The sequence below is a fragment of the Chiloscyllium plagiosum genome, chromosome 5 (genome assembly GCF_004010195.1).
Source record: "Chiloscyllium plagiosum isolate BGI_BamShark_2017 chromosome 5, ASM401019v2, whole genome shotgun sequence".
In the NCBI taxonomy this organism is placed as follows: Eukaryota; Metazoa; Chordata; class Chondrichthyes; order Orectolobiformes; family Hemiscylliidae; genus Chiloscyllium; species Chiloscyllium plagiosum.
This window is the reverse complement of record NC_057714.1, coordinates 65,928,061-65,940,617: the sequence shown is the minus strand read 5'-3', so window position 1 is coordinate 65,940,617 and position 12,557 is coordinate 65,928,061. Positions and strand designations below refer to the sequence as shown.

General features: G+C 40.5%; 1 protein-coding gene across 1 annotated transcript in view; it reads right to left on the bottom strand.

Moving 5' to 3' along the window:
• The window catches only part of ctnnal1 (catenin (cadherin-associated protein), alpha-like 1), a 322,398-nt gene that overhangs the window by 127,766 nt on the left and 182,075 nt on the right, over positions 1-12,557 (bottom strand). The window contains exon 2 of the mRNA XM_043690224.1: positions 2,755-2,944. Within this exon, the coding sequence (XP_043546159.1) occupies positions 2,755-2,944 (190 nt within the window). The remainder of the gene's footprint in view (positions 1-2,754; positions 2,945-12,557) is intronic.

Here is a 12,557-nt window from a genome sequence, read left to right as displayed (position 1 = left end):
GGTAACAAACCAGAGACAACAACTCTGTTCTAACTCTGAGCTTCTAACCTAGCTTCCTGAAAGCCTGCCTAACATCCTCAGCCTTCCTCCTACCTATGTCGTTGGTGCCAATGTGGACCACAACTTCGGGCTGCTCCCCCTCCCCCTTAAGGACCCGGAAAACACGATCAGAGACATCACGTACCCTTGCACTTGGGAGGCAACATACCAAACGTGAGTCTCTCTCGCCCCCACAGAACCACCTATCTGTGCCCTGAACTATCGAGTCCCCAATAACTATTGCTCTGCTCTTCTCCACCCTTCCCTTCTGAGCAACGGGGACAGGCTCCGTGCCAGACGCCTGAACCCCATTGCTTATCCCTGGTAAGTCGACCCCCCAACAAGTATCCAAAACGGTATATTTGTTCTTGAGGGGAACGGCTGCACTGGCTGCTTCCTCCCAGTCCCCCTCACTGTCACCCATCTGTCAGCAATCTTTGGAGTTACTACTTCCCTAAAGCTCCGGCCTATGACCCCCTCTGCCTCCCGAATAATCCTAAGTTCATCCAACTCCAGCTCCAGTTCCCTAACACGGTCTTGAAGGAGCTGGAGATGGGTGCACTTCCTGCAAGTGTAATCAGCAGGGACGACCTTGGCATCCCTCACCTCAAACATGTTGCAAGAATGCAACTTAGAATCTATTTATTCATAATGGTCCATGTTTTCTGTGCAAACTGTGGGAATACCAGAGCTTGGTTTTCAGTGGGCTACCACAGTGAAAACTGTAATTCAGAAACTATAGGAAATAGCTCTTAATCCAGCAAAAATGGGGTTTGTTTGAACTCAATGTGAGTATGAGTGCCCACTTGGGTTTGGGATTCCACCTCCACCATCCAAATGTGTGAAACATACCCTGCCACCTTCACCCCACCTCCCCAGAACAAAATCTGTCAAAAATGACAAGAGGAATCCTGGACCTGGAATCCTGGCACCATTTTTGCTAAGGTGTGGAACCATCATTAACAGATGAAAATCTCAACAATTGTTCAATCATATATTAAACAAAGAAAATCCTCACATAACTCACTAAGTAGTAACAATGCAAATTCAAAGTCAGCCTCAAGCCTGCTCTGTCATTCAATAAAATCATAGCTTTGAATTTCACATTCCTCAATCTATCCTTGATAACCTTTAACTCCTTTGCCTAATACAAATCTGTCAATCACAGTCTGAAAAATATTCAATAATCCTGCCTCTACCAGCTCTAAATCAGAGAGTTGACAGTTGTACAATTGCCATTACAGCTTTCAATTCCAGATGTATTGATTAATTGAATTTAAATTCCACTAGTTACTGAAGTAGGATTTAAAACTGCGCCCCCAGTGTTGTCCCCAAATTGGGAACCTCGAGATCTTCAGTATAACACTCTCTGAACTGAGCTATGAACTATGGAAATGGAAACAACCCACATTCTCTGCTGAAATCCAGGACTGAATCAGAGATCTTCAGACTAATGCTGTCCCAACTGAACTTTTCCGACTATAGTAACAAAAGAACATCATGTTTATGAAGCTTGCTATAATAAGACATGGTGAAACCATGTAATCTGACCTATACTTTACCATTCAATTCCTTATTGGTGGAGCATCCCAATCTCTTAGCCAAGAGGTTCAAATCCCACCTGCTTCATAGCATGTCTGAACAGGTTGATTAAAAATATTTCCAGTTCAGAGAGGGACATTTGAGAGGGTCAAAAATAAACCCAAGAGTAAGAGGAAGAAGGAAGAGTGATAATATAAGGGGCAACAAAGCCAAACAAAAGAGATTCAAGGCAGACCAGGAAAAATATATGAAACTGAAGGAATTAATAACAATCAGGCAGGTTAGGGGGAGGAGGCAGAATGCAGGAAAACAGACAGAACATGACAGAATGAGATATTTATGTTGACACTTTCCAAAATAACTTACATTGAAGTACAGCAGCTTTTATGACAAAAAGATGCCCCAGAGTTCCTGATAGTCAAATAATTAGGTTTGAAATATTGTTGCCATTAAAGAAGACAACAATCTGCAAACAGTAGGCTCTCACCAAAAGCAATGTGACAATGACCACGATCATTTATTGTTTAGTTATGTTGGTTAAGGGGTCAGGAAGCTGGGCGTAACTCCCCAGGTCTTCCTAAAATATCTCCAAAATATGCACCCCCATTAGTGCAATAGTCCCTCACAGCTGCATTTAATAGTTGGGGCCATGTTGAACAATGGTACGAACTGTGCATCTCCTTAACCAAATCAGTTTTTTAAAACAAAGAATGAGCAAGACAGAACGCTGCATTCACTTTATCGAATTCTCAATGTGAAATCAGATGCACAAAAAGAAATAAAAAGGTGACAAAGATTGAATAGGAGAGAGAAAGAATGTAGAAAAGAAAATAATTAGCTTTCAAATCTCCAACAACGGTTCCCAATCTGACAGAAAGAGAACCTCGCTTTTTCAGGCCAAAGAAGTTAATTCACAGTCATTAATATCAAAAGAATATTTATGTTACTAATTACAGAATATGACTATTTGTGGTAAAGTAACTTGGCAATTAGTGTGGAATATGAAATGACTGCATGAATATCATGGAGGTGCACAGCTTGGGAAACTAACAGCATGTTTCTTCCCTGCTGCAAGTTACCAATCAATTTGCACATTAATAGTGGCAACTAAGGTTCACACATCATTAATTTTTCAGCCCAAAATCATTTGTAATGCTTTAGAAGACAACCTACCTGCTCTTCGTGCCTCCTGGCAAGCAAAATACATTTCTTCTTTTAATTCTTCATTTTCATTAGCTATGGCTTCACCAACAGTGACAAACCTTCCAACAGCCAGGCTTACTGCTTGCCCTACCCGTTGAATTGCTCGTAGTGTTTTCTCAGATTTCTTTGGTTTCTCTTTATGGTTTATAAGTGTTGTGATCTACAACCAAAGGAAAAAAAGAAATGTTCAAGAAATTAAACTTTAAGATCCTTTGCTCATCTTGCAAACTGTCTAAATACTTGCCTGAGAAATCTGATTAAAAGCTGAAAGGCATGAGGCAAAACATTTATTATTACTGGTGCCCCAGTGGTTTGAAGGGTCATGTTACCCTGAGTAATGAGGCAAAATGAATGCAAAACTCAAACTAATTTATTGTGTGTGAATTTCAGCAGTACTCAAAAGATTAGTTTCTGAAGAGAAACACCTCTCTTGAATGATAGTGCAAGGATAGGCACTGGTGAGGATAACTGAATACTAAATAGCATGATTTGAGACACTGCAGGGACATGTGTAACTGTAAAAGACTTTCTGAATCTTATGGTTATTTCACTGGCAAATAAAGAAATACTTGATTGCAACAAAAAAAGCAGATCTGGCTCTATTGTCTCCCATTTAACATAGGAATCTGCACGAAAACAACAACTAGCAGGAAATCAAGAAATAAAGCATGAAAAAAAGAATGACATTTATATAGCACCTTTCACATCCCAAAGTGCTTTACATCCAATGAAGTCCCTTTGAAGTTCTAATCACATTTATTGAAAATCTAATGGGAGCTTTCAAGCCCTAACAAAAAAAAGAGACAGCTGCTTTTTGAATACAGAGACATGAAAAGAGACAAAAAGACAGAAACAGCTGGAAAAGACATTGTGTGTGAGCAACTAAAAATGATGCTGGTAAGAGCTGCTTCTTTGATCAAAGAGAAGGGGAAAATGGGCCTTTTGGTAACTGAAGGAATCAGAAATCACCAAGGTGGGCCTATCTGGTAGAAATCCATTTTAGAATACTCAATGAAACAATTTTGGAAATTAGGGATGTATTGCAGGTCCCCAAGCAGAGATAATTGTATCATCGATAGCCACAGGTGAGATGCTGGAAGATGGCTAACACTCTGCCAGTGTTTAAGAAAGGCTGCAAGGAAAAGCGAGGGAATACAGAGCCTGACAGCAGTGGTGGGTACATTGTTGGAGGGGATTCTGAGAGACAGGAGCTACATGCATTTGGAAAGGCAAGAACGGATTAGGGATAATCTGCATGGCTTTGTGCATGGGAAATCATGTCTCACAAACTTGATTGAGTTTTTTGAAGAGATGACCAAGATGATAGATGAAGGCAGCATGGTAGATATTTTCCACATTGACTTTAGCAAGGCCTTTGACAAGATTCCACATAATAGTCTGGTTACAACGGTTAGATCACATTGGATCCAAGCAGAGCTAGTCAACTAGATACAAAAATTGGCTTGACAGTAGCAGACAGAGTATGTTGGTAGGGGACTTTTGTTCAGACTGGAGGCCTGTGACTAGCGGTGTGCCACAAGGATTGGTGCTGGATCCATTATTATTCATCATTTATAATAACAATTTGGATGAGATTATAGGAGGCATGGTTAGTAAGTTTGGGGATGACACCAAAATTGGTGGTATAATGGACAGTGAAGATGGTTATCTAAAAGAGTACAACACCATTTTGATCAACTGGACCCGTATGCCAGTGGGTGGAGTTTAATTTAGATAAATGAGAAGTGTTGCATTTTGGTAAGTCAAATGAAGGCAGGACTTACACAGTTAATGGTAGGGCCCCGGGGAGTGTTGTTGAAAAGAGAGAGCTAGGGGTGCAGGTACATCATTCCTTGAAAGTGGCATCACAGATAGATATGATGGTGAAGAAAGCGTTTGGCACGATTGCCTTCATCAGTCACTGCACTGATACAAGAGTTGGGACATCATATTACAGCTGTGCAAGATATTGATAAGGCCATATTTGGAGTACTATGTTCAATTCTGGCCACCCTGCTACAGGAAGGAATGTTATTTAACTGGAAAGGATGCAAAAATAATTTGCGAGGTTTTACCGGGACTGGAGAGTTTTGAGTTATGACAGGTTGGATAGGATGGGGCTTTTTTCTTTGGAATGTAAAAGGCTGAAGGGTGATCTTATCATGGTTTCTAAAATTATGAGGGGCATAGATAAGGTGAACAACCAAGGTCTTTTCTACAGGGTCGGAGAATCGAAAACTAGATGGCATAGGTTTAAAGTAAGAGGGGAAAGACTGGAAAGAGCATCTTTTTCACACAGAGGGGATGCGTATCTGGAACAAGCTGCCAGAAATGATGGTAAAGGAGAGTACAATTACAACATTTAAAATGGGGGAGGCAATGGCCAAGTTGTATTGTTGCTGGAATGTTAATCCAGAGACCCAGAAAAAGGGACCTGGGTTCGAATCTCACCATGACAGATGGTGAAATTTTAATTCAGTTAAGAGTCTAAAGATGACTATGAATCCATTATCAGGGAAAACCACCTGGTTCACTAATGCCATTCTCAGTGTCTGGCCTACAAGTGACTCTAGACCCACAGCAATGTGTTTGACTCTTAATTGCCCTCTGGGCAAATGTTGGCTCTAGCCAGAGATCTGGGTCAGTGGTGCTGGAAGAGCACAACAGCATCAGGCAGCAACCTTGACACATAACATTGTAACTGCATACAATTGCTTCATGTGGGGAAAAAGGGGCTCAAAAAGTTGATCCACGTGAAGGTGCCTTTCCTTTGTTTGGTGGCATTTGTTTTATTTTAGCTTATTAGCTACAGTAAAGGTTTTTTTTTAATAAAATGACATTTTGCTGCAGTTGTGCAAAATATTGACAAGACCACATTCAGAATACAGCGTGAAGCCATGGTCTCTTTATTTAAGAAAGAAGATAATTGAATTGGAAGCACTTCAGTCAACTGATTTCTGAGATGAAAGAAGTTTGGACAGGATGGGCCTGTTTCGCTACAGTTCAGAAGAATCTTATTGAAGCATATAAGATAGAGGGGAATTGGCATGGTGAATGCTGAAAGAATGTTTCACCTTGTAGCAGTTACCAGAACTAGGACTGAGTTTAAAATAGAGAGGGCTGGGAGTCCTTGGAACTTGCTTTTTCAGAGTCTTGGAGGCAGGGTTATTGAGTATTTTTTTAAGGCCGAATTACTGAGGCTCAATTATCAATCAAGAACTCAAGGATTTAGGGAGGGAGGCGACAAGGTGGAGATGAGACCAAATTACATAAACCTTGGCCTTATCAAATGATAGAGCTTACTCCAGGAATTGAATGCTCCTGTTCCTAATTCATTGCTTATATATGTATTTATATGAGTATTTCTCGTGCTCTTTCTGTTGACAGCTGGGATTTTTAAAAAAATAATTAGTCATTGTAACATGATAAGGACAGAACATGCAGGAAATATTTAGCAAGACAGGCATAATGTGGACAGAAAAATACTTGACATTTTTTTCCATGAGTATTAGAAGATGCTGTAGATGGAACAGGACTTAAGCAAGTACAAAGGCAGGCAAAGAGAAGGGAGGGTTGTGAACAAAAGGAATGGGAAGTGATTGGCTTGAAGGTAGAAATGATTAAATTAGATGGATTATGGTGTGAGGCAAAAAGGAAATTATATTAGAAAGAGTAGTCTGAATGATTGAATCTAAGGACTTAATATTATAAATCCAGCTGGTCTTTCAATTTTCACTACTATGCAGAGAAACATATAAAAAGGAAGGCACAGAAGGAATCCATTGAGCTCAGTGTGACTGATTCGGCTGAAAGGGAGTTATCAAGACTAATTCCATTCTCCAGCTCCTTGTCCATAACCTGCTAGATTAAAGCACTTCAAGTGCATATCAGAGTACTCTATAAACGTGACAGGGTGTCCACCTCTATCATCCTTTCAGACAGTCAGTTCCATACACTTCCTCACTCCCCTTTACTAATCCTTCTACCAAATACTTAAAATCAATGCCCTGTGATGAGTGATTTTGCTGCTAAAAGGAATAGGTCCCCCTTATTCACTGCCTCAATTAATTCGTCCCTTAATGTTGTTCATTTCAAAGGATACATTTCCAGCCTATCTAATCACTCCATATCGCTAAAATTTTCTATTCCTAGCAGCATCCTCGTAAAGCTCTCCTCTATGCTCCCTAATATAATCACATCCTTCATGGAAAACAATAATCTGATAGGCAATAAACGCATTGTAGTGACTATAACTGATAGTATTATACAAAACCGCCCAGTGTTTTATATAGTTTGAATATAAGATTACTGTTTTTCCATCCCTGACATCGCTGTCATGTAAAATTATGGAGTTGATCACCAAGGCAAAAACTATGCTAAACAGAAGCCCCAATTTGGCATGGTAGTCTCCTTCACATTTTCTGCACATGAAGATAGTGGGCTGAGGTGGTGTGGGCTTCAGTGGGGTGGCTATTATCTGTGCTTTCTTAGCCAGCTGAGCTTTGTGTTTGTTTTTGCTGTCCAAGGCCATTGCAGAGACAGAGACAGTCAGTCTTCAGTGATCACTGCCGTTGGTAAATGATTCCTGGTTATGCGTGTCAGGATCCATCATCTCACCTTCTATGCACCAGAGGTAAGAACATCCAGTACTGGCCAGTTCAGCATTCGGAAGTCTTTAGGTATACAGCATTACTCATACACTGAACCTGGCCTAAGTAGAGAAAGAGATCATTAATTGTATGCAGATGGAGATGACAAATTCCAGGACCTATGAACTATCAATTTGTATTTGAGATTGTGACGTTGAGATTACAGATAGCTTCATATATCCAGGTTCCAAAATCATCAGCAACCTGCCAACATACACAGTCCAAAAGCCCAAGGTGAGTGAGAATGCATGGAAAAACAATAATCTGATGGAAAACAGTAATCTGACAGGCAATAAATGCTGGCCCAGTTGTTGACACCCACATCCAATACATCAATAGAGAATTACATAACAGGAGATTTTGGAGAAATCTGGCCATCACTACCTTCAAGAAAGAAACAAGTCTGACTGCAGTCACTACAAAGAAGCCTCCCTGTTGTCTGCCACAGCAAAGAGCATTGCAAAGCTCCTCAAGTGACCAAACAGCCGCTCACAGATAACAGTGTGGTTTTCAGCCACTAAGAGGGGCAGTAGACGTTATCTTCACTATACAGTGTACGCAAAAAGAATGGGTACCCAATGAACACAGACTGCACATTTCTCAGCAACAAACCCTAACAAGCAGACAAAACACATTCAGAAACCCTAACCACTCTCCCCTAAATCAAAGACATCTCAGAAATGACTGCCAGACTACTCAGACCCCTTGGCATCATGGTAGCCCATAAACCCACCAACACACTAAGACAGCAGCTAATGAACTTGAAAGACCCTATACAGACAACAAAGAAAACTAATGTCATTTACAAAATACCATGCAAGGACTGTAACAAATACTACATTGGACAAACAGGCAGAAAACTAGCCACCAGGATACATGAACATCAGCTAACCACAAAATCACACGACCCTCTGTCACTAGTATCCTTACAGATGAGGAAGGACTCCACTTCGACTGGGACAACACACCCAACCTAAGACAAGTCAAACAGAGGCACACACAAGAATTCCTAGAAGCATGGCATTCCAACCAGAACTCTCTCAACAAACACACTGACTTGGACGCGATTTACCACCCCCTGAGAAAAAGAACCGGAAATGATATCACCACAGGAAATGACATCACTAAATCGAAGAAACCCAAACATTAAAATAGAAAGCAGGAATCATCATCAGCGCTTCATCCAGAGGGTCACTGAAGATATTATCTAGTATGGTCTGAAAATGAATCTTCCAGCTCAGCAAGCAAACCTACATCCAGAATTATCTTCACTATGCTGTAAATCCAAGAAAAGATGCAAAATTACTTTACATAGCCTTTTTTGTCCTCAAAAAAGCCTTCAATTGGGATGGCTTATTGAGTATCCTGCCCAAATCTGTTTGCCCTCAGACATTTGTTTCTCCCTCCTTCATCAATTCCAAGGTAACATGTAATAAATGATTCTTCATGGATGGAAGAACTACAGATCCTGTCTTAGTGAAGAATGGAGTGAAACCAATCTGTCATCATGCCAACCCTCCTCTTCATCTTCTGCATGGCAGTGTTGCACCTCACTTCTATCATATTACTCACAGGCACGGAGGTCATTTGCTGAACAGACAGGAAACATTACTCCGTTAATCCAAATCAAAATCATTCCAATGTCAAACACTGAGCTCCAATGTGCTAATTATGTCATTTGAGCGTACTCACTTAGAACCTGAACTCCGGGTCATTGGAGAAGGGGCTGACAAAGCATGTGAAAAAATGAGTCTTTCATCAAATGCTCAGAAAATCAACATCCTCTTCAGTGTGATCCTGAAAAACACCGATCATTTTCCATATCATGGGAGTTCCCACTTGACAGAAAATGACAGAGAACAAAATTCATCACTGTCAACAAATGCCTTTGTGTAAAGTCATAGAGTCAGAGTGATGTACAGTATGGAAACAGACCCTTCAGTCCAACTCGTCCTTACTGACCAGATATCCTAACCTAATCTAGTCCCATTTGCTAGCACTTGGTCCCTATCCCTCTAAACCCTTCTTTTCATATACCCATTCAGATGTCTTTTAAATGTTGTAATTGAACCAGCCTCCACCACTCCCTCTGGCAGCTCATTCTATACACAGAAAGAAAGTCAATAACTCTACAATTCTCCAGAGGCTGGACATTAGCTCTTAGGTTGGGACCCTAATGTTGCTATGCAAAGAATTCATCTCCCACATCTCTTTTGGCAATATATTGAAGTGGTTTTCTAGTCTGATTAGATTTATTGCTTTGATTCTTCTAACGCCAGCCCCCTTCCTTATACCCAAAGTTGTCTACACTGTCATCTTCCCAGTTATAATGGCAGCCACAATAAGCAGTAACTTATCTAAGTTAATAAAAGTTTTGCAGATGACACCAAAAATTGGAGGTGTAGTGGACAACGAAGGTGATTACTTCAGAGTACAACAGGATCTTGATCAAATAGGCCTATGGGCTGAGGAGTAGCAGATGAAGTTTAATTTAGATAAATGTGAGGTGCTGCAATTTGGAAAGGGAAATCAGGGAAGTTCTTATACACTTAATGGTAAGGTCCTGGGGCGTGTTGCTGAGATCTTGGAGTGCAAGTTCACAGTTCCTTGAAAGTGGGTAATAAGCAGGCATTTGTTATGCTTGCCTTAATTGGTCAGTGCATTGAGTAAAGGAGCTGGGAGGTCATGTTGCAGCTGTACGGGACATTGGTTAGGCCACTTTTGGCAAACTGCGTTCAGTTCTGGTCTTCCTTCTATAGGAAGGATGTTGTGAAACTTGAAAGAATTCAAAAAAGATTTACAAGGATGTCACCAGGATTGGAGGGTTTGAGCTACAGGAAGAGGCTGAATAGGCTAGGCCTGTTTTCCATGGAGCAGAGTTGGAGGGGTGACCTTATGGAAGTTTATAAAATCTGTGGGGCATGGATAGGATAAATAGATAAGGTCTTTTCCCTAGGGTGAGGGAGTCCAAAACTAGACAGCATAGGTTTAAAGTGAGAGGGGAAACATTTAAAAGGGGCAACATTTTCCACAGAGGGCAGTAGTCTATGGAATAGCTGCCAGTGGAAGTGGTCGTGGTGGCTGGTACAATTAAAATATTTAAAAGGAATCTGGATGGGTATTAAGAAAAGGAAGGGCTTAGAGGGATATGAGCCAAATGTTGGCAAATGGGACTAGGTTTAATTAGGATATCTGGTCGGCATGGATGAGTTGGACTGAAGGGTTTGTTTCCATGCAGTACATCTCTATAACTGGAACCACTAGCTTTCAGAGCACTGCGCCTTCAACCACCTGATGAAGGTGTGTCTCTCCAAAAGCTAGTGCTTCCACATAAACCTGTTGGACTATAACCTGGTGTTGCGTGATTTTTAAACTTTGTCCACCCCAGTCCAACACTGGCACCTCCAAGTCATCTCCATAACTCTGATTCTAACGAAGGAGGAGAGTAATTGAGGGCCTGGATCTCAAATACTGAGACTCAGGTACATTCAGCAGCACTGATCATACACTCCTGTGTGCTTTAGAGGTTTTAATAACCTACAACAAGCACCCCAATGCATTGGAGAATTATCACTAGCTGTGTCCTTACAAGATTCAGTGGTAAGAAAGGTAGTTTAACAGCAGCATCTGATCCAAAGTCAACATACCTGCACTGAGGCACAAATTACGAAAGTGGATCCTCCTGGCAGATAAATTATTTTTATACTTGATACCACATTGTGACGATGCTGTCATTTTAAGAGGTTATTTTATCCTGTTTTTGTTATTGAAGACAGGTTATAAGGCAGAGGTGTAGAGCTGTCTCTAAGAAAGTAAAACTTGAGGCCTTGGTACTTTTTTGAAATTTGAAACAACAGAAGCAGCCTGGGTGTGGCCAGCTCTCACAGACCAAGCTTTCTAGATGTTTTTAAAAAGCTTTTAGGTTTAGCTTTAAGCCGGAGCTATTAGGGTCTCAAAAGATTTAGAAGCTTCAGTGAATGTATCTTGGCTGCTACTCTCCCTAAATTTTCTCTTGATGTCATTTTCCTCCTAGATTGGAGAACTGCATGTCAGAATCTGCATCTGAATTTTCCTTTTTTTTTGCCAAAGGGTGTGTATATGGGATGTTACCACGTTGGAATGGTAATTAGTAATAGTTACTGTATCTATTATTTTGTTAAGTTTTCAAAGAGTTAATTTATTCTAAATTCCTCTTTCTTTGGTTGTATTTTAACTACAATGTTTAAGTAAATTGTGTTTTGTCTAACATCATGCAGTTTGACCAGTCGAATTGCATCTGAGATACTTTATAATTTCCTTCAAAATAAGAAAAAGTTAGGGTTGAGACTACCTTAAAATGTTTTGAGGGGATTTGTTCTTATTCATAACAACATGGAATCCAGCGAAGATATTTTCAGGTGGACAGTGTAAATGCCTTAATTATGTCCTCAAAGCCTCCATGGAAGTGGCAAAATTCCTACCAATGCATGAGTCCATGCCTGTAGTTTGACCAAACTAGAGAAGGTTCAATCTGCAAATATTGAACTTACTAGCCTGCACAGAATTCCTCAAACAAGAGTGGATGCAAGGGAATTGATCCCAAGGGAATACCAAAGAAGAAACTATGTCATCTGAAATGAGAATTGACACTGTTCATCAGAATTTCCAAAGCATGTGTGCACATTCACTAGTGTTTTGTCCATTCCACTTCCTCTCTTTCCCTTTTTTTTGTTTTTTAGACATGGTTCATCTGAAATACCTTGGAATTATGACAGATGATCTACACCTGAAAAACTAATGGTTTGTTCTCTCCAAAGATGCTGACCAAGCTGCTGTGTTCCCTGTGTTTTCTGATTTTTGTTCCAGATTTTCAGTGACAATATTTTTGCTATTAATTTGCTTTATTCTGATCGCACTCGATCATCGTCATTACAATGATGTATTACAATGAACACTGGTTTATTAGGTTGATTCTTGTCATGTACTGACTGGAAACTTGTAAATACTTATGCCTCAGTCACAATACTATATCTCCTCATTACCTGATATGCACAATGACACAACAACACCTCTGTTTATGAGGTTTAACATCTGCTAGTGCCAGTATCCCCTTATCCTCACACTCCCGCTCCCCCCCCCCCAGAG